Source organism: Acomys russatus, chromosome 10 (genome assembly GCF_903995435.1).
Source record: "Acomys russatus chromosome 10, mAcoRus1.1, whole genome shotgun sequence".
Classification (NCBI taxonomy): Eukaryota; Metazoa; Chordata; class Mammalia; order Rodentia; family Muridae; genus Acomys; species Acomys russatus.
Window position 1 is genome coordinate 4,653,337 of NC_067146.1, and position 22,087 is coordinate 4,675,423.

At 42.4% G+C, this 22,087-nt stretch overlaps 1 protein-coding gene across 2 annotated transcripts in view; it reads right to left on the minus strand.

Moving 5' to 3' along the window:
- The window catches only part of Trim24 (tripartite motif containing 24), a 94,902-nt gene that overhangs the window by 8,800 nt on the left and 64,015 nt on the right, over nucleotides 1-22,087 (minus strand). Inside the window, exons 6-14 of one of the 2 annotated variants that reach the window (XM_051151716.1) lie at nucleotides 21,908-22,022; nucleotides 18,344-18,490; nucleotides 17,067-17,184; nucleotides 13,013-13,281; nucleotides 9,238-9,411; nucleotides 6,807-6,977; nucleotides 4,725-4,860; nucleotides 2,511-2,583; nucleotides 1,022-1,190 (exon numbers count right to left, since the gene is read on the minus strand). In XM_051151716.1, coding sequence (XP_051007673.1) covers nucleotides 1,022-1,190; nucleotides 2,511-2,583; nucleotides 4,725-4,860; nucleotides 6,807-6,977; nucleotides 9,238-9,411; nucleotides 13,013-13,281; nucleotides 17,067-17,184; nucleotides 18,344-18,490; nucleotides 21,908-22,022 — 1,372 coding nt within the window. The remainder of the gene's footprint in view (nucleotides 1-1,021; nucleotides 1,191-2,510; nucleotides 2,584-4,724; nucleotides 4,861-6,806; nucleotides 6,978-9,237; nucleotides 9,412-13,012; nucleotides 13,282-17,066; nucleotides 17,185-18,343; nucleotides 18,491-21,907; nucleotides 22,023-22,087) is intronic. The other variant, XM_051151717.1, reaches the window with a different exon arrangement.

Consider the following 22,087-nt stretch of genomic DNA (forward strand, 5'->3'; position numbering starts at 1 on the left):
GGCAGACGAATGAATCTCTGTGAGTTTGAGGCCAGCCTGGTCTATAAAGGGAGTCCAGGATAGCCAAGGCTGCACAGAGAAACCCTCTCCTGAAAAACAAAACCACTTCCCCAAAGCCAAAACCAAAACCCCAAAACAGAAAACCAAAACCAAAACCCTAGAAGCTGTTAATCCTCTTTAAATTTTGTTTCTGAAATTTGAAAGTAATAAATGTGGATGTAGTTAAAAACAGACATTCTTTTGGAGGTAATTGTCCCCAAATTTAGTTTGTTCCAGGCCAGTAAGTTTGCTTAGTGGAAAAAGGGTTATCAGTGTGATACCCTGAGTTTAGTCGCTGGGACCTCCACAGTCAGAGACTCTAGTCTAGGAAGTTGTCCCGACTTATATATGCCCCCATCCCCACCACACAATAAATATAAAATGTAACGTAAAATGTTTTTAGTTTAGTGTCTGGAGAGCTGGCTCAGTGGCAAGGGCAGTTGTTACTCCCCAAGAGAAGCTGGGTTCAGTTCCCACTATGTACATGGCGGCTCACAATTAGCTGTGACCCCAGTTCCAGAGGACCCAACACCTTGTAGGGACCTGTACAAACACCAGACACACATGTGGTGGGCATACATGCAGGCAAGGCATTCATACAAACAACAAATAAATCTAATTTTTAAAAAGTGTAGCTTGTTCTCCATCTTTCTTCTTCCTCTTTTTCTAAATGTGAGCTTGAAACTCTGCCTCAGTGCCCGAGCAGCTGGAATGGTAAGGACACACCACCAGACCCCGGCTTGTCTCCATTATTATAGTGCATTGCTCCCGTTTGCTGAATTGATGAGCTCATGATGCTCATCACTGTGCCAGTCCCCTCAGAGCTGTAAGATCATCTGACCACTGTCGAGATAGTTTTCTCCCTCCAAATGCTCTCGGAGCTTCTGTTTTCACCCTACAGTCTACTCTATGGGTGCTTACTAGGACTATGTTTTTCTTGCCTCTTAAATGGGAGCAGTACTGCAAATACTGATATAATTACATTTTGAGGTCTAGATTCTTCATCTGATTCCTGTTTTACTATAACAACAGGGAAATCGTAGTTCTCAGGAGGTCCACTGTTCTCCTGTTTTATTCGTATTGGCTCCAACATGACCACTGGTACTCTGTGAGTAGAATCGGCTCCTGCTGGTTTGCTGGAAGAGCCAGAGCTGTGAGGGAAAAGAGGAGAGTGAGAGGCAAACAGACAACATAAAAAGTGGGCAACTGAAGAACAGTCTGCAATAATGTAATTCACATCGGTAACCATATTTCCTGTCAGCAGTGAGTGATGTTAAGATGCAACTTTGGAGGGCAGCACGAGTTTCCTTGCTGGTAGAAGGCCCTACACACTAGGCTTTCAAACATTAATCTACAAAGAGAAGTAAAACCTGAATTATACCTAAATGACTTGACTGTTCTAACCTCTATAACTCTGGTGTCTTAGAACAGTGACTGCCTTTTACTCTTTCCCAGTTCCCTGTCCAGGCAGTGACGACAGCAACTCCACGCTTTCAGGCAGTTTGTGTTGAGGCACTAGGATACGGTTTATTGGTTTCTGCTCCTTAAAGGTGGTAGCGGGACGGACACCTTGTACCATCCACCAGCTACTCGGCTCTCATGGGAGCACAGGCACAACACTTCCTCCTAGAGAATTCTGCTTTCAGATGATTAACAGAGGAAACGGGATTTACATCTAGAAGTAAGCTTGAAACACAATGAGGGCCGAGCTAAGCAACAGCAGAAAGTAGGAGCTTAACTGCAGAAGAATTCTTGTACAGTAGAACCAATGTTTGATTATTTCAGCAGTCAAAAAACACTGAAAGAAGCATTGCTTCTCACTCAGAGCCACATGCAGGAGGACCACCACAAGTTAATAGGCCAGCCTTATCTACATAAGTGAGTCCCTGGCTAACTATGTGATATTCTGTCAAAACATAAAGAAAATATTGCTTTTTTCCTAAATTTTTATTTATATATTACTATGTTATACCTACTTTGTCTTTGTTACCATGATCCTATCTTATTTTTAGCATTTAGACAAACGCTTTCTCTTTAAAGTAGTACTAGTTTAACTAAATAATAAAAAAGATGCACCAAAAATCAAAATATTGACAACTGCAAGAAATTGCACAGTTGGCTCTTCCTGTACATGGCCTTCACATATACAAATGGAAAATACCTTGTGGGAGGAAACGTGCCTGTAACTGAACATGTACAAACTATTTTTTAGGGGTGTGTCATTATTCCCAAGACAACGCGATACAACAAGTAATTACAGAACAGTCACTTTGTATTAGGCACCATAGTAACCTAGAGACGACTTACAGCATACACCCAGGTATGTTCAGGTTACGTATAGATGCTGCACCATCATATCAAGGACTTGAGCACCTGCAGGTTTTGGTATCCTCAGATGGGCTCTGGAAGCAAGTCTCTACTGCTGATACTGAGGAAAAATTATAGCAGTAAATACGGTCAAATCTATTTACCTTCCTCGGCTCCCAACACTGGAGGCACTAGGTGAACGTATTGGGGGATGGACACTCGTCATTGTAACAGGTCCTGAAGAGAAGGAAATAGACATATATAGCAATAATTATACACTGAGGTTTGTTGAATGTGCTCATTTAAACTATACCAAAACCAGGAACATCCAATAAAGTTTTATGATACACCTATCTTTAATATTTTGTTACACCAAAAGTTTACAGTCAAGGCATTACTGCCTTCTGGGCAGAGAAGGTCTGTGCATCACCGGGTATCTCCATACCCCAACCTGAAGCACCAGGAAGAAAGCATGTTCAAGTCCTTCTTGCAGTTGCGTAGCTAGAAGGTTTCAGAGCCAGTGAGGACTACAGAGGACAAAGGGGCTGACATAAAAGGAGTCCGAGACGGCAGCACGATGCTGCAGAAGGTCCACAGGAGATAAATGGCAGCCTAGGATCACTGCCGCAATGCCTTCAGAAATGTTCTGCCAAGTTAAACTAGTACCAGTTCACATGAAAGTACCTGTGACATTTTTGTCAGTGGTGGTGTCACTAGTCAAACCTTGGTTAATTCAAAGTAGTAAGAAGCCAAATCTTACTGAGATGTTATGAAAGCTGGAGAATAATTTATTCATGTGCACTTGTCTTTTATGTTATTGTAAATTCATGTTTAAAATAGGAATTGCAACTTAAGTTTTGTAACCACCTTACATTTTGGTAACATTGCTGAAAAACTTAATTAAGCTCACTCCTTTCCATTACTCCATGTGGCTGCTGTTGTGTGGCTAACTTCCTCAACAGTCTCTCCTCTGGGGAAAAGGGAGGCTCCTAAGACTGAGGACGTGGAGGACATGTATGAGGCTAATGAACCTGCTCACGGAGTTAAGATTCAGAAGGTCAGAACATTTATGTAGGCAAGTGCTAGGGCAGAAGAGCTCTTTGGAGAAGGGGCCTGCAAACTGTGCAGATGCCTCTAGGGACCCAGCTTGGCTGAACAGGGTATGCTGAGTGCACTGGCTCACCAGGCTAGGCTTGAATGCAATTCCGTCTCCCACTTGTCACCAGCATATTATCTGGACGTGTCACTTCATGTCTCCCCAGGAAGTCACACAACAGATACCTGCAACATCTAGTCTCCAGGAGTAATATCTAGAGTGTTTTTTTTTGGGGGGGGGGGGGGGGCGGGGAGGAGGAAACAAGTAGGTAACAAAATATTATCTTTTAAAAGATTTACTTTTATGTGAGTCGAGTGTTCTGCCTGAATGTACGTGCTCCACACTTGGGGAAGCCAACACTGAAGGTGCAGGCAGCTGTAAGCCACCATGTAACTGCTGGGAATAGACTCATGGCTCTCTACAGGAGCAGGAAGTGCTCTTAACCGCCTGAGCCATCTCTCTACCTCCTTACACCAAACATTATTAAACACAATTCAACACCAACAAACAAACCACCAAAGACTGAACTCTTCTTGTGTATTTTAACTGATGTAATTTTATTCTAGACAAATTACAGTCTGAAAGAGACCATGTCACAAGCAACTGTTTATTAATGAAGAGTGTGGTAAAACTTTGCTCTTTGGTTGCTATAATGCCAATAAATTTTGTCAAAGCTGAAAAAGTATAAAAGTTTAACCTTTGTTTCCTTCTTTTGTGAAGAGTTCTGGTTTTACACAGTATGAAAACTCAGGTTGGTGAGATGGGCTCAGTGGCTTAAAGCAGTTGTCACCAAGCTTGCAACATGAGCTTGAAGCCTGGAGCCCAGTTGGTAGAAGGAGAAAACCAACTCCAAGCTGTCCTTTGCATTCTGGATGTGCACTATGGCACACATGTGGAAACACACACACAAAAATACACAAAAGGAAACCTCAAGAAATAGTCATCATTATCATTTAAAAATTGAGGCCAAACCCCCCCCCCCCACCATGAGGCAGAGAAGAACTTTTAATATTTTTTTGAAAGATTTATTTTATTTTTATGTGCACTGGTGCTTTGGCTGCCTGTATGTCTGTGTGAGTGTGCCAAATCCCCTGTATCTGGATTTACAGACAGTTGAGAGCTGCCATGTGGGTGCTGGGAATTGAACCTAGGTCCTCTGGAAGAGCAGCTAGTGCTGTTAACTACTGAGCCATCATCTCTCTAGCCCCACAACCTTTAATTATTATGAGAAAAATACAAGTACAAAATAGAAAACAGTTACAAATCCAAAAGGTGCCTTTACCTGCAAGGCCTGGAGATGGCACTGATGAATTTGGTGACTGCACCGTTCTGTTAGATGGAGGTCTTGGCTGGCCATGATCTACACTTGTATCTTTCCTTGCAATATTATCCAACATGATAGTACTTGAACAATCAATCTTCCAAGAGACGAAATTATTTCAGGGCAAATTAACTTTGCAAACTAAAAACCATTTTATATTTACGAGTAAACTTAAATCCTAAATACTACCATGCACGCACGCATGCTCTCTCTCTCTCTCTGACACACACACACACACACAAACACACACACACACAAGAAACTTAAGAAGTTTTATGTTTTAAATGCAAATATTTCATCATTTCTAAATACACAAAGTTTCCCACGAACATACACAATTCCTTCATGCATTTCTATGCTCTATCAATTGGGATTCTGTAGAGAATCGTGCCCTATAGTCAAGGTACAGACTGCACATAATGAAATAACACAGAAAAACGAGGCAGAAAGAAAAAATTATTTTTCTATGGACTCTGTCTTTTATGGTGGTGGGACCTGGGGGATAGAAAGTAGAAAAGGTCATTTGTACTTTAATATTCTTAGGTACTACTTTAGTCATAATTTTTAGATGGTGCATAAAGGACTGGGTTTCTAGGCTAGCCTCGAACCCACACAGATCGGCCTGCCTCTGCCTCCCGAGTGCTAGGATCAAAGGCGTGTGCCACCACCGCCTGGCTTTTGAGGACTGGGTTTCTTTTTTTTTTTTTTTTTTTTTTTTTTTTAAAGATTTATTTATTTATTATCGTATATACAGTGCTCTGCTTGCATGTACTCCTGCAAGCCAGAAGAGGGAGCCATATCACATTACAGATGGTTATGAGCCACCATGTGGTTGCTGGGAATTGAACTCAGGACCTTTGGAAGAGCAGGCAGTGCTCTTAACCACTGAGCCATCTCTCCAGCCCCGAGGACTGGGTTTCTTAATGTAATAAAAATAATTTATATTGTGGAATAATCGTAAGAACAAGAAAAAATAATATTTAGACTAAGTTTTCCTTTGTGTATACATTGATAAAATACACTCTACCTATTTAGAATATATGCATTATAAAAACGGAAGTGACTCTAGTAAGATTAATAATATAATTATTGGGAAATATAATTGATCTCCAGTTGAAAAAAATAAAAAATGAAAATTTCTTTTGTAACTTAGATATGATTCCTTCCAATTAAAGTGTGTAAAAATACTTCAGAAATGTAAATGTACATCAGGACATTGAGATTACCTAACCTTGCCGGGTAAAAAATGGGAAAACGGGGCTGAAGAGAAAGCTCAGCAGTGAAAAGCGCTGGCTGCATTTCCAGAGGACTGGGGTTTCATCTCCAGCACCCAAAAGGACTATAACTCCAGATCCAATGGATATGATGCCTTCTTTATGACCTTGGAAAGCATCAAGTATTCATGTGGTACACAGCCATGTGTGCAGACAGAACAGCCACACACAGAAATAAAACAAAATACACAGCCATGCATGCAGGCAGAACACCCATACACAGAAATAAAATAATAATTAAAAAAAAAAAAAAAAAAGGGAAAACAAATGTGTGGGGAACCATCAACAGAACACTGTTATTTTCTGCCCTTAGAAAATCATATGTCAAAGTCAGGAGTATATTAACTAATTTAAATATGCAAGGACCCAGAGCGAACCCCTGCTGGTGCTGTGCTCAGGTGCTCAGGTCTGGTGTTTGCTACTAAGGAGCTCACCTCTCCTACCCTGTCCCGGTCTTGAGATTCAGAACTCACCACCACAACTAGTCTGGAATAACCCAGCCTTCTTTCATCCTGCTTCCCTCCTCTCCCAGCATCCTTGATCCTATGATGCATCTTTGGTAAACTTCTTTACCGTCAGAGCCCAGAAAAGCATTCTTTTGTTATGTCTGAGTGTTCATAATTTCTAGTTTTACCCACATTTTATTTCTAAAGACTAAACCTAAATTTTCAGGAACAGCTGATACACCAATAAACCCATCTTAAACTAAATTCAAATTTACCACTAACTTTCAAAGAAGGTTATTAGTATGGATTTTGCATAAACTTACATCTGGAAGAGATGGAAGGTTGTAAGAACCTCCCGGTGCACTCAGGTCGATCATGGGTGAACTAAAAGCCTTCCCGTCATACCCTGCTGCGCTTGTGATTGTTGGGCTGGAAGGAGTGGACGAGGAGCTGCTGGCAGTTGTGGGCGCGGCATGTCCACTGCTGATCTGCCACTGGAGTACCAAGATGAGACATGTGAACAGTCACTCTTTCAGATATCAAGGATAGAAGACACAGTCTGTTATTTCAGCGCAAATTTTATTTGAATAGAAAGAACAGGGCAGAGAGGAAGCACAGTCTATGTGTGCATGAACACGTGTTCATCATGTCAAAAAGTAAATAAGCTTGGTTTTTTTTTTCTGGCAAAGAATAGTTAGCATATACCAGAAAACCATCTCACATTCTTGCAAAATATATTTACATTTATCTGAAATGGACAAGAAATATAAGCATATAAAAAGCAACTTCAAGGTAAAACTGGGGAATTGAAAATGTATTTTCTTTTATCCCTACCTGGGATGCCTAAAAAGTAACTAGGCACAAATTAGGGCTGTCAGGTTTTTATGCTCTTCTCTCTTATTGTGCACATATGAACAAGTAATTAAGCCTTATTGAAGAAAGCCTTCTCATTGACATTAAAAGCTAAGATAAACATAAACAAAGGTAACCCAGACATGCTGAAGGACACCAAGCTGAATCATGCAGTTTGTTGCTTCAAAACCTACACAAAATAAGGTATAGATAGAGAGTTAGAGAAAAAGGCATATGGTTAATAAGGCAAGGGAAGCAAATTGTTCCCTATAAGATTATTTCAATATCTGGTATATCTGAAAAACATGAAGAATCAGAATATGGAGGTGGGAGGAGGACTGAAAGGGACGCCCAGGCCACTCAGCAGAAAAGCTGCCAAGCCTATTGTCATTTAGCCGTGCATGACACTGGAGAGCAATGCTCTTATACACAGAGCCGCAAAGCCTACGTCCGGAAACACAAAGCTGGGCGTGAGTGCCATCTTGTGCACCTTCACACTCAGGACCTTTACCGTATCCCTGTATTTCCCTCCTCCCCTTCAGAGAATAATGAGTCATAGTTGGTGAGCACCTTTCTGGGGTTTTTCCCCATGTATAAGTTAAAACACAGACAGAAATGAGATAGTATCTCACAGAAATTAGGTAACATGGTAATTTCTTACTAGCTAAAAAGTGTATTTATTACATGAGAATGTTATGATTTGGTAAATTTATGCATTAAAACTAATGTCTGGGGTTACTGGGATAGGCCAGTACATAAAAGTAATTGCAGACAAGCCTAACAAGCTAATTCCTGAGACCCCCATGGAGGAAGGATAGACTCCTACAAGCTGCCCTCTGACCTCAAGTAGCAACTGTACCAAAAAAGCACTGCCCCACACCTTACATCTTTGACAGTCACACTATAAACATTTTTTAAAAGTACATAATATTTGGAAATCTAATTCTACAAAGTATTTCTCCTAGTTTATTTGCTCATTTATTAATTTATGTTTAGGTTTTTGTGCAGAAAATATTCTACAACAAAATTTAAGAGTATTTACTGAAGCTTGCATACAACAGACTTTCTAGCACTATCCCTGGTAGGAATGCTTCCATCTGCCCGAGGAGCGCTATGGGCAAGATGTTTCATATTTCCTTAGAGATGCAGCTTAGCACACAGCACCAATTCGGTCTTGAGACTTTCTGTCTTGTGAGCTCTTCTGGTGATAGTGATGAGAAATGAGGTCTGTATGCTGAGCCATTCAGATACAAGTTCCACAGAATGCCAGCAGAGGCGCTCTTGTGCAGCACAGCCTTGGGCCCTGGCTCTGTCACTCTTGTTCAACTTTAGTTCTTGGAACTGTCACTGGCAGAAGGCAATAATCTAGCCATTAAAATCTAATAAATGAGGAAGAAGAAGAGAAGCCGAACGCTTGAAAGGTGCCAGGCATTTTTATTACACTAGGATAACTCTCACCACAACCTTGCAAGGTACTCTTTTTTTTCTCTCTCTCTCTCTTTTTTTTTTAATAGCTGGAGTGAGATCTAAAAATAATGTACTTGGTGAGGTCATAAATTAGGAAAATAAATAGAATTTGATGCCAAGCAACAATTTAAACCTTTGCTTATAATGATGAAGTAGAAACAAGTATGAGTTTTAAAATACTATTAAATAAAACCTGAGGATGTTAAATCAAGCCCTGGTTATATACACAAACATAGAATATGTAAGAACTCCTGATTAAAAAGCACTGAGATGTGATTTCTTACTTCTGTCTCCATAGATCTGTTTCTAAGCACACTCTGTAATGTTTACTCATTTAAAAAAGCAAGCAAGCAATCTTCACCGTCTACTGCTTACCTGTAAGTTCATATGATCTGGAAGTACAGAAAAAGCAACTGGAGAGAAGGGAATACACACCTGTTTTATAGCCTGTTGAGCCAAAAATGCCATCTGTAGGGGGTTGGGCTTTATTGTCTGTCGTGGTATATTCTGGCTTGGTGGATATCTCAGCTGCTGAGCATAAGGAGGAAGAACTGGTCCATTGGGTTTAGGGTTGTGATTCTGAAAGTTTATTAAACGTGGTGGTGGATGCTAGAAAAAAAGAAATGAAAGCACTGCAGTAACAATGGCCTCCTAAAGAGGCCCAGATCTTTGCTGTATAAAATCGTAAATGATAGTAGCTCTGCCATAGAAGACTCACTAAGACCTCAAGAAGCACCAAGGCATGGGGTGGAGGTGGTGGCGGCGGCATTAGTAGTGGGGGAAGGGGAAAGAGTGACTGGGAAAGGGAAGGGCAGGAGGGATGAAGAGAAGGCAGGCCGTGGCCTGGTAGGGGGGAAGCTGGGAGGAGCACATCTGTGGCATCTCTATTAATACCATCTTCCAGCAGAGCAGGCTGACCAAGCCCCCAGCTCACATCTTTCTGACCACTCACTGTCTTCACAGTTGGGAATTTATTGCTTCTTTGTTCATGATACCATAAATGCCTACGATGAGGACTTTTGAAAGGAAGGAATTCTTCCCTCATTCAGAGAAACAAGTAGGTCCTTATAACCTATAAGGCTTATGTAGCAACACCTCCAACTTTGACAAGTGAAGACAGACAGCTTTAAAGTGTAGCTCTGCTCCCTCCGACTGCCAGTGGTTTTCTGATTTTGTAATTTATTCTACTCTAAATTAATTGCTTCATTTTTCCCCTTTCTCCACCGAAAAACAGATTTATATACTGTTTCTGGACCAACTGAAACTCCAAGGTGAAGAGCAGAAATAGCATTAGTGAGAAACTACAGAGAGGAACAAGCCAGAGCCCTGTCAACTTCTTGATTTTCCTATAAAACTTGTGACATGAGGGTTTTAAACCATGAAAAAACAAACAAAAATTACTGAGGAATACAGTAGAAATTTTCAAAATTTACTGAAAGAAAAAACATACAAAATGATTTTTAAGGGAGAATTTTCTGTCATATCAGTCTCCTCTCAATAACTTCTCAACACAGTGATTCAACCCCCTGCCCCCACTCCCCTCCCCCCAAAACAAATACAGACACTTGATGTTAGGACACTAGGACTACATGCTAGGCCTGACGACCACTGAGAAGCTTCCAGGTGAGCATGGGTAAGGGAGTGCTCTCCCCGTTCTCTGAACTGCTACAGTTGGGTTAATTTATGAGACTGTTGTGACAAACCCAAAAGACTATTAAAAACCAGAAATGGTCTTAACATAAATAGTAAAACTAGTGATCTTTGTGCAAATAAAATAATTCATTCAAGAATTTCAAGATGAAAAGAAAAATGGCTAAGACACCCGAGCATGGTGAAATTGCAGGCATGGGCACAAAGAGAACTGAGGCTACATCATGTGTGGTGACAGTATTGGTCAGTGTTCTCTAACGAGCAGGCAGCTCCCCTGCGTGTGACAGCATGGACGGTGTAGCACTAAACCAGCCGTCTATCAAGTCTGCTCCACTCCCTTTGCCACATGCTGTCACCTAGCACTTTAAGAATGCCAGTGACAGGGTTAATCTTCAGAGGAAGAATTATGGGACTATCATATAAGTGACTTTTACAAGCACAGTGCTTTCAATCACCTGCCCACAGGGGCAAACGTAGAGCACAAGCTGCACAGAGCTCCACATAACTAGATGCACAAAGACCCACCTGCTTTCAGACAGGCAGCACACTAAATGTTTGTGTACAAAAGCTGGTAGAAAATGAAAATACTAAAAATACAGGAAGAGGATAAATTAATACACACACGCACAAAAAAAAGTTGAAATGACTATTTAGCAGAACAGTGTTAAAGAAAAATAGGAAAAAGGACTGGAGATAACAGAAGACTAAAAACACCACATAAGGAAAGTTGTTAAAAGTACTTCTAGAATCTGGGTGTGGTGGCATAGCACTCGGGAGGCAAAGGCAGGTGGATTTCTGTGAGTTCCAGGCCAGCCTGGTCTACAAAGTGAGTACAAGACAGCCAAGGCTACACAGAGAAACCTTGTCTCAAAACAAAACAAACAAACAAACAAACAACCCCAAAACCAAACAAACAACGCCCTCCCAAAAAACCCCAAACTTTCTCCCAAAGTTCTTCTAGCTTAGAAAATTAAGTTGTACAGTAGAGACTTTATATAAAGTATAGCACTAAATGCCACACATTGAAAATCAAAAGCCAACTTCTGGGAAAAGTAGGCTTAAGGCTTGGATGCTATTTTTGTTTGTCATTGCTTATGTGTATAAGCAACTTCCTTTACATAGTTATTAACTGCCTCAGTTAGTTCTTAATAAATGTGTTGAAAGCTAGTGAAGAACATGTGCTTTAGCATGTTTAGGGCCTGACTTGTGTCCCAGCACCACAAAATGGGCAAATAACAAGAAAGGTATGTAAGGCTATGATTCTCAACCAGTACTGAAGAAGTCTTTGAAGGGCATTTCAATGTCTTATTAAATTGCTATTAAAAAGGCTATGCCATTTAGATATTTTTTTTTTCATGAAGAACCACATTATATATACTAGTGTTGGTAAAACAGTAGTAAAATAAAGTTTACCCTCCTAATTAACTGCTTCCTTTTTATCAGCTATTCTTATCTGTATTAGCCCCTTTGCCCTTTTCTTTTTGTTGCCAAGACAGTTTGAGCTAAGCTTTGTCCTTAGATGCAGTGAGAAATTTTAGCATAGTTATGACCAATGTACTTGTCTTTTATGAAACTCTAGTTCATTTGTGTCATTTACCAAAATAATTATAAATCCTCTGTCCAAATAGGGAGAAGATAACATTAACTGAAAATTAGAAATTCTATGAAAGAGATGGATGGACCTTCTTACCAAGCCTTTATCCCTTATATTCATCCATATCCAACCCGAACAGGATTGGCTACACTACTTAATAAACGTACAGAGAACTAAAACTAGACCGGAGGGACGGAAGAGATGGCTCAGTGGATAAAGCACTAGCTAAGTGGGGAGACTTCAGATCATCAGAACCACGCCTCAGCATGTGGAAGGCAGAGGCAGATGGTCTGCAAGGCAAGCTGACTAGCTAGACTAGCTGGACCACTGAGCTCCCCGGTGCCTCAGTAAGTGGAGTGAACAGCAGTAAGGGAAGACGCTGATGTCATCCTCTAGCCTCCACATGACATGTGCATGCTTACCTGCACATGTGAGGATATGTACACATACATTTGTTCACCATACTATGCCAAAAAATAAAAGGACTGAAAAATGACAAATTACTACACATCTAATAATAGTATATGGATGTGCTTAGGAAAATTAAAAGGACCAAAAAGATAGGATTCTAATGAGCTGCTGCCCTAGTTTCTAGAATGTAGTGTGGTTTTAAAACACTGTCTCCAAAGAGATCCTTAAAGTACTGATCAATTTGATGCACCCATATGGGAATTAGAGGTACACACTTTCCCATCCGTCATAGGCATAAGTTATTTGGGAACATAAACATTTATCTCTTGCCAGGACTGAATAACAACGCATGGAGGTTGAAATAGATGTAGCAACCAGATCATTAACTCATTTTGGAGTTGAGCTGAAAACCAGGTATAGACTGAGGGTCCTTTAATGTAGTCAGTTTTTAGCATCTAAATGAAGGGCAGTGTGGAGGGTCTTGGTTACTGTAAGTTGCTCAACACAATTATACTACAGTTATCTAAGTTAGGACAGGCCTACTTCCAAATTTACCTGATGAGAGATGGAAGGCTGCTGGATGGGCCCCTGCATTCTAGGGTTTGGTAAACCCACAGGTGCTGGCCTCCGTTGCACCTGTTGCCTCTGAGCCATTACCTGTTGCTGCATATGCTGGAGTCGTAACTGAGCTAGGCTGATCTGTGTTGGGAACTTGGATAACTGGTTGGAAGGTAAACCACCTGGTGGCTGGGAACTCTGTTCCACGACAGGACTCTGCTTGGGCATTTGTGGCTGGCTCTCTTTATCCTCGATTACTAAAGAACCTAATTAAAGAGAAAGAGAAAAGAGAAATATGTTTGATAATTGGTGAAATACCACATTTTATATGGCTACTGAGTTGAACTTTAACTGCCAAAGAATTTGGACAGGACTCCTCTAAACTATTAAAAAATAAAGAATCTCTATGAGGTTTTTATTTACAGTCTATAAAAACTTACCAGAGAAAGCTAAGTGCTAGCAGGATCTTGGTAATGTCATTTCTATGGCCGATCACTGGCCTTACATTTGTAAATATGAGTCCTCCTACACCTCCTCAGATACATGAAGGTCAGATAGCCTCTATGCTTAGAGGCAATGTAAGAGATGCTCTGGTGTTGCAGAACAGAGAGGTAGCCACATGGCAGGTCATAGCAAGAATAGTCCAGTCAAGTCTAGATAAGGCTGGGGATCTACCCAGCTAAAGGCCTAAGCTTTAAACTTATAAAAGTCTCTGTAGGGATATCTGAGGCAGTGCTGAGGCAGGCAGCCAGGTGCCTCAGGCTTTGGTAGAGGTGAAAGCCTTGGAGCCCAGCTCAGCTAATGCTGAGCCACCAGATCAAAGCAGAGGTGGCAAGATCAAAGCCATGGCCCACTACAGTGAGAGAGCTCAGAGCCAAGATAGCTGCTCGTGGGGGCTCTGCTGAGCCCCTCTGCCCTCACTGTAGCCTTGGCCGTAGCAGATGGCCCACTGTGTGGGACAGCAATAGCAGTCTGCTCCAACTGTGATGGCTCCCAAGCTGCTGTGCCCCGTGGCCCATTGCTTCCCCCAAGCTTCAGCTATCCACTGCTCCCCTCACCGCCATCCCCCACCCTATGACCCTACCTTCCCCAAGCTTTGGGGAGTCCACTGGCGACCCCCCCCCACCTCTTCAGCCTACCACACCCCTCCCCTCAAGAGCTATGTCTAGCCCTTGAGCAGCCAGCCACTAAAATTGCAAGTGGCTAGGTTAGTTGCCAGTCCTTCCTGCTTCAGAGCCCTGGAGACAGGAGACAAAATGGCAGCTTCTATCACTGCCCCAGTGGGAGCTGCCCATGGTGATTATTCCTGTCTCAGCTGACTGCTATGAAAGCCAGACACCTTTCCTGCCTCAGAAAGCCTACAACCTCCTCCATTGGAGCTGTCCATGATGGTGACAACCTTTCCTGTTTCAGCCTTCTGCCTTCACAGTGGAGTCTTTGTAAAATTTTGGACACCTTGTGAACTTTATCACCCCTCAAGGCAGAAAAATGGCCAGATCTCTGCCCGAGAAAGCTCTATCAGGCCAGCTCCCAAGTAGGACTCATTCCAGATTATGCTAATTTGGGATTAAAAAGTCTGGACAAAAACCCACCAATCCCTGAGCAGAAAACTGACCAATCCCTTAGTGGGAGAATTGACCAATCTGTGAACAGGAAAGACCACTAATCCCTGAGTTTCCATCCAGCTCAGGACTTGATATCCCACCAATCCACACTCTGGAAAGCCCTGCTCCAGAAACCTCCGCCCCCCCCGAGAAACCCTATATAAAGGCCATGTTTGCTCACTTGTCTACTGTCTTACTCCAGGAGCAGAGGCAGCTACTCCTAGATTCATCCCTCCAATAAATCTCTTTTAAGACATTACTGTCTGTTGTGAGGAAGGAGCGGAGCTCAGGTTCCTAGGCTCCTCAGCTCCTCAGGTACTGGGGCAACCCTTCTCTTGGGGTTGCAATGTGTCTGTTGAGGAGGCTTCCTCTCAAGAGCAGTGAGGTTTCTGGGCTCCTGTGCCTCAGGATACCGTTGGGACACTGTCCTACCCCAGAGCTGTGAGGTACCTAGGCTCCCATGCCTCAGGGTTGGGATACCTTCCCAGCCCTCGGAATAGTGGACACCTTCCACCTGAGTACCGGAAGGCAGGGCACTCACACACAATAGTCTCTCTGTGTCACTATTTACAACTGGTGGGTCTGACAAAGTCCCATTATAAGTAGGGTGAGTCAAAGTGTTTGACTCCAGTTTCTGGCTCTATATCGAGAAGCAATGGCTATACACGCGTCTCAAATTGACCTGTAGGGGGTCTCTATGACCTAGAGTCCTGTGATTCTTTTTTGTTCTTCCTTGTATGGATAAGATTTGTTTAAGCCTATATCCTTTCACAATATACGATATGATGAAAGCAGTGGCTCCTTCTCCAGGTGTTTTTCCTTTTTCACATATAATCTAGTCTTGGGGATGAGAGAACACTCATATTTAATGAATCTAAAACAAATCCAGGAACCCAAGATGCCATCAAAGGAAAAACTGGTTATGGAGAAACAATGTCTAGGGAACCTTTGAGCTTTTGTTTCTATCATTTCCCTGTGAGAAACTGAAGAGCAAAAAAATATTTTCACTCATTTACCAGCACAACAAGGAAGCTGAGTTTTGACTTTGACTGCACCGTTTAGCTACCTCCTAATGCTACCGAGATGCTATTCTCTGACTCCATGAGCGCTAATATTTGTGACTGAGTACTTCTCGGTACGTTATCCTTTGACTACTTACAAACACACTCCCTCTTCCTCCACCCCAGGCTGTACATTCACACAATTTATAACTTGACCAGGTGAGGAAAAGATCTAAAACCTCAAACAAATAGGGAGGTAATGGACAAAAGGGGGGAAAGAGAAAAATCTTCTGTAAATAAGATAAAGCAATTGGGCCACTAGGGACCTGAGCAATGGCTTTAAACTTAAACTACCATCCAACCTTCTGATGTGGTGACACAGTGCTGTCACCTACAAAGCTCATGTTTGCAAAGTAAGAAACTGATTACAAAAAACAAGATTGGGAAAAAGAAAATTGCATAATAATTTTACAGTTTTGTGCTGGGTCGGCTGACTACACAGCCACCTTAGGCTGGCCTGAGCTACAAGAGCCCTTGTCGCACCCTACCCCACCCCCACTACAAAAAGGGCAACTTAGGCTAGAGAAATAGTTGAGCGGTTAAGAGCACTTGCTTTTTTGGAAGACCCAAGTTCGGTTTCTAGTACCTCCATTAGGCAGCTCACAACCACCCTGTAACTCTAGCTCCAGTGACAATGCCCTCTTCCGGACGCCACAGGCACCTGTACACTGATTTACATACAAACACATAGGCACAAAGGCAACTCAACAGCAGCATGGGAAGTAGTATTTCTTCAGAAAACATTCTAAATATCAAAAGCCCAACTAACACGGGCAATGTGAGTCAATGATAGAGTACTTATACAGCTATGTCCACAGTAACACACACACACACACACACACACACACACACACACACACACACACACACACACACACACACACACCCCACCCTAAGCATTAAAGCCCCCTTATCACACACAGTCAAAGAGAAAAGAATTCTGATATATGGAGGTATACAAACAGAATTCTTGGGGCTGGAGAAACAGCTCTTCTAGTCCCAGCATTCAATGGCAGCTTACAACATTCTGTAATTCCAATTCTAAGAGGATCTAGTGACTTCTTCTGCCCTCTGTGGGCACTGCACATACATGGTACACAAACATACATTCAGACAAAACTCTCATATACATTAAAAACAAAAACAAAACCACAAACAGGATTCTACTGGGAGAGGGAGGGTTCCTAAATCCTGAACTTAGGTATCATATCGTCTCAAAACAATTGTGTATATATTCATGCATCTGTTACCATATGCAAATAATGACATGCTGAAAAAGGTAACTGTAAAACAAGATAGTGACTAGCAATGTTATATTGAATAACATGTCATGATCAGCGAACTTTCTAAAACAAAATGTAGAAAAAAATGTACATAATTGCGTACCCAAGTTGATAATATTTTGGGCCCAGAAACTAGGATCACAGTGAAACTGGATGGTGTTATTGGTCACAGGAGAAGCATCACACCTTGCCCGAAGAAGGTGCCGTAACCGGTATGTAATCTAGAAAGAAGCAGGGAAAAACCATTAGTTTATTTCTCATTTCTCAGGCAAATAAAGGGTTACATACATATCTAAAACAGTTTCTGGCATGTGTGCAAACAGTCACACTTGGGTTATAAAAATGGTCATACAAGTCAGGCATGATGGTGTAAACCTTAAACCCCAGGACTCTTGAGGCAGAGGCAGGAGGCTCTGAGTTGAGCACAGGCTGGTCTACATAGCTCCAGGACAGCCAGAGCTATTAGCCTGCATGTGTCTGTGCACCATTTTCATGCCTGGTGGCCCCATAGGACAGAGTAGGGTACTGGATCTACTAGAACTAAAGTTGGGCATGTGAGTTGCCACGTCAGTTCTGAGATCCGAATGCAGGTCCAGCCAGCACTCAACTGCTGAACCATCTCTCCAGCTCCTCAGCTCTCTATTCCTTTAAAGTACTCAGGTCTAGACTTAGGGCACTAAAGAATTAGAGACTACAAATGAAACAGAAGCAGATCTGTCTGCAGGATGGTTCTCCCTACTTCATGGCTCCTTACAAACAGCCATCTGAGAATCCCATGTTATCTTTCATTACATATTTTCCTCTATGCTACAGCCTCCAATACCTACTTTCTTCTTCAACATTAGTGTCCTAATTCTTGACAATTTCAATATTCAACTTGATGCTGGGGCCAGCCTGGTCTACAAAGCGAGTCCAGGACAGCCAAGGTTACATAGAGAAACCCTGTCTCCAAAACCAAAAACCAACCGAACAAACAAAAACCAACCAAAACCAAACAAACAACCTCAAATATTTTGGTCATTTGATAAAAAGCAATTAAGAATGACTGGATACTCCATCTCTGTGTTTTGTGTTGCTGCTTTGGGGGGGAGGGGGCGAGGAAAGTTAGGGTGTGGGTTAGTTTTGTTTTGAGACAAGGTCTCACTATGATCCCCTGGTAAGTTCAGAACAAACTATGTAGATCAGGGTGGCCTGGCTCAGCCTCCCCAGTGCTGGGATTAAGGCAGGCGCCACCATGCCTAGGCCTTTTTCTTTTTCTGACAGTGTCTTGCTATGCTACCGAGGCTGACCTTGAACAAGAGAGGTGCTCTTCCTGAGCAGCGGGAACCCAAGGTGTGCACATTTATTTCTCCTTACCAGCTGCCTCCCTGTACACCTTACCAGGCGCTTGCTGTAGAGCAGTGCTGTGCTGCTGCCGCTGGAGACGGCCCACTTAGAAAAGTGCATGACATGCTCTAGCTGCTTAGAGAGTCCAGCTACTTCCTGCTGCTGCTGCATGAGTTTCATTCGATGGTCTTTTGCAAGACTCTGTAAAAACAATAATTTCAGAATTATCCTGTACATTCATTTCAACGGTTATGTTCAGATAATCAACTCAGAACAAGAACCACCCTGTACTCAACTGACAGTAATCCCAGATGACCGTAAGCACTTTCCTTCATAACACAAAGGATCACTCTGAATGTAATCAAAGCACAGCCTTAGTGTTGTCTCCACCCTTTGTCTATAAGTCTGGTTTTATCCTGGTCTCTATGTATGAATCTTGCCAAATTAAACAAAACAATGACAAGGGTTAACTATAATACTGTAAATATTAAATTTAAAACACACAAGTAAAACAGACATATCGTCCAGCTATCTACTGCAATTATTAGTTCCTCCTATGATTTAACTAGTACACAGTTCCACTTTTTAGAGATTCTAGCTCCAATTGCAACTAGTCTGTACCCAGAATCATGCCAGGTGGTAGCTGAAACATATCTTGTATTTGGTATTAAAAAGAAAATCAAGTTATTTGTCTTGAGAGTTACTAGAGAAGCCAGTAGATAAGTAGATACTATTGTTAACGCAAGCTCAGATACCACATAAAAACAGAGCATGGTTTCATTGTCGACATGGCACCCCTCCCCAACAAAAAGCTGGGGTTAGAATACAGACTTTCTCCTCAGAAAAGTATACTTAGGAAAGAGACAGGAATCAAAAATGGAAAGCACCATATTTGAGTTATCTAAAGGTCTTTATTTAAAAAGACAAACACAAAGCCTCATCCATAGCCTAGGAGAGAATGAGAAAGATAACAGGGTTTTCTATTAGCTTAGAGCAATTAGGAAAATGGACTGAACCTCTCACTATCTGCCCTCATCAGTTCTGTTGGAGCAATGCACACAGCTGCCCTGCTGAGCTAAAGGCCAATGGCTTTGTAGCTTCTACCTCAAGCCTGACTCAGACAGAAGATAATTTACCTAATAGCAGTACTGACTTCTGAAAAACTGCAATGTGTCCTTGGAGTGGAAAAGAACTTTTTGAAGACTTGAGAAGATTAGAAATTGAGAATAAGCTATTGTGTTTTGGTTTCCCAAAACAGCAAATAGAATTGGGTCCATTCATCTGCTTCCAAGGTGAATTGAGAGCTGGGCGCAGTGGTGTACGCCTTTAATCCCAGCACTAAGGGAGGCAGAGGCAGGCGGATCTCTGTGAGTTCAAGGCCAGCCTGGTCTACAAAGCGAGTCCAGGACAGCCAAGGCTACACAGAGAAACCCTGTCTGAAAAAAAACCAATCCCCCGGTGCCTCTCCCCCAATAAAAAAGGCAAACTGTGAACTGATGGGCATAAGGACTTGAAGCATATTCAACAGGTATTATGAAATTTTCAAGTTGAAGTTCATCAAAACTAACATACATTTCCATAGACTCTAGGGCCTCACCCTCACTTTTAACATTCCTTATGTAAATAAAGCCGAGGCACGCTCTAGATGAGTATGTCAAAATGATGTCTGTAGAAAACGGAAAACATCAAATTCTGCTTACATGTGCCCATTTTAAAATAACAACTGCAGACCCTAGAAAACCCAGTTACCATAACTAGGCACCGATTCCCTCTACCCAAGCACTTCCTCACTAATTACAATTCTCTCCACAGTAGCAGAACTATGAACGGCCATGTTTTCCTAGCTGGGATAGGACTTTCTGATAGAGATCTTATCAACTGATCAATTATGAACTGAAGATGAAATAGATTTTTTTCTAGTCTCTATTTCAAATCTTCCCATACTAACACTCTTTCTGCTCTTGTGCTTAACTTCTTGATTATAAGTTCTTTCTCCCTGACATACTCTCTGACACACTGAAAGAGTGACTAGACATTATACAGTCAGCTCACACAGGATGTGAACTGTAACCTCATAGTATTTCAGGTCATACCTGGACTTCTGCAGTTGCCTTTCATGAACTTAAGAAAGATGAGCCAGCTGGCACATGGTAGCTCTCTCTGAGTTTGAAGCCAGCCTAGTCTACAGAGTGAGATCTGTCTCATAAAAGGAACTCAAAGAAATCTCATCCGCCTCTGCCTCCTGGATGCTGGAATTACCGGCATAAGGCACCACACATATTTTACCTAATGTCTCAGAAGGTTAACTAAATGCCATGCACTACTAACAATGGGTTATGACGAATGTGCCATTCGGTATTTTTACCATTGTGCAAGCATCACAGAGTATACCTCCATCAACAAAGACAAGTGATCATGAGATGGCAGAGAATATAATCTTAAGAGATCACCATTACAATTTTCTGCTCACAGGAACAGCACTGTATGTTGTAAAAACTATTTGAAAACTAAATATTGCAAACAGTATACGTGGTGGTTTCAATATGAATGGCCCCACAGACTCATGTGTGTGAATGCTTGGCCCAGAGGGAATGGCACTATTAGGAGGTATGGCCTTGGTGGAGGAAGTGTGTCACTGAGAGTGGGCTTTGAGGTCTTATAAGCGCAAGTCTGGCGAGTGTGACGCTGTCCCTTCTGCTGCCTGTGGGTCAAGACATAGAACTCAGACTTCCTTCTCTAGCACCATGGCTGCCTGCATGGCACCCTGGCTCCGGCCATGATGATAACAGACTAAACCTGTGAAACTGTAAGCCAGCCCTAATTAAATGGTCCCCTTTATAAGCGTTAGTGTGGTCATGGTGTCTCTTCACAGCAACAGAAACCCGAAAAAACGACAGTATTTTTCTAGAAAATGCTGTGTAACTCCATCTTCCCTTTGGTGATACAATGGCTGTTACTTCAGTGAATGTCTAAGATGAATGATGGACATTTGCATAGCGCCCCAGTGAGGTTTTAAGACACCCTTAGTGTGTAACAGGGTTATAAGCAGGTGGCCACAGGAGCCATCTGGCAAAAGTGAGCATGTGGAGTCACAGCCCAACTCTTCCCAGACTCATCACAGCCCCTGACTCATCACAGCCCCTGACCCTGCCCTGACTCATCATCATAGCCTTTGACCCTGCCCTGACTCATCACAGACCCTGCCCTGACTCATCATCACAGCCCCTGACCCTGCCCTGACTCATCACAGCCCCTGACCCTGCCCTGACTCATCATCACAGCCTTTGACCCTGCCCTGACTCATCACAGACCCTGCCCTGACTCATCATCACAGCCCCCGACCCTGCCTTGACTCATCATCACAGCCCCTGACCCTGCCCTGACTCATCACAGCCCCTGACCTACCCTGACTCATTAGGGCCCCTGACCCTGCCCTGACTCATCATCACAGCCCCTGACCTACCCTGACTCATTATGGCCCCTGACCCTGCCCTGACTCATCATCACAGCCTTTGACCCTGTCCTGACTCATCACAGCCCCTGACCCTGCCCTGACTCATCATCACAGCCCCTGACCTACCCTGACTCATTATGGCCCCTGACCCTGCCCTGACTCACCTCCAGCTGGTGCAGCAGGGCTTTCCCTTTCTTGTTTATCTCCACCATCAATGTGAAGATGGCAACTTTGATATCCTGTTCCACCTGCTTTTGGTTTTGATTTACTTCAATTATTCTGAAAATGAAATGAGAGAGAGAATATGTAAAATTATGGCAGATTTTTCAAGTATTTTAATTTGT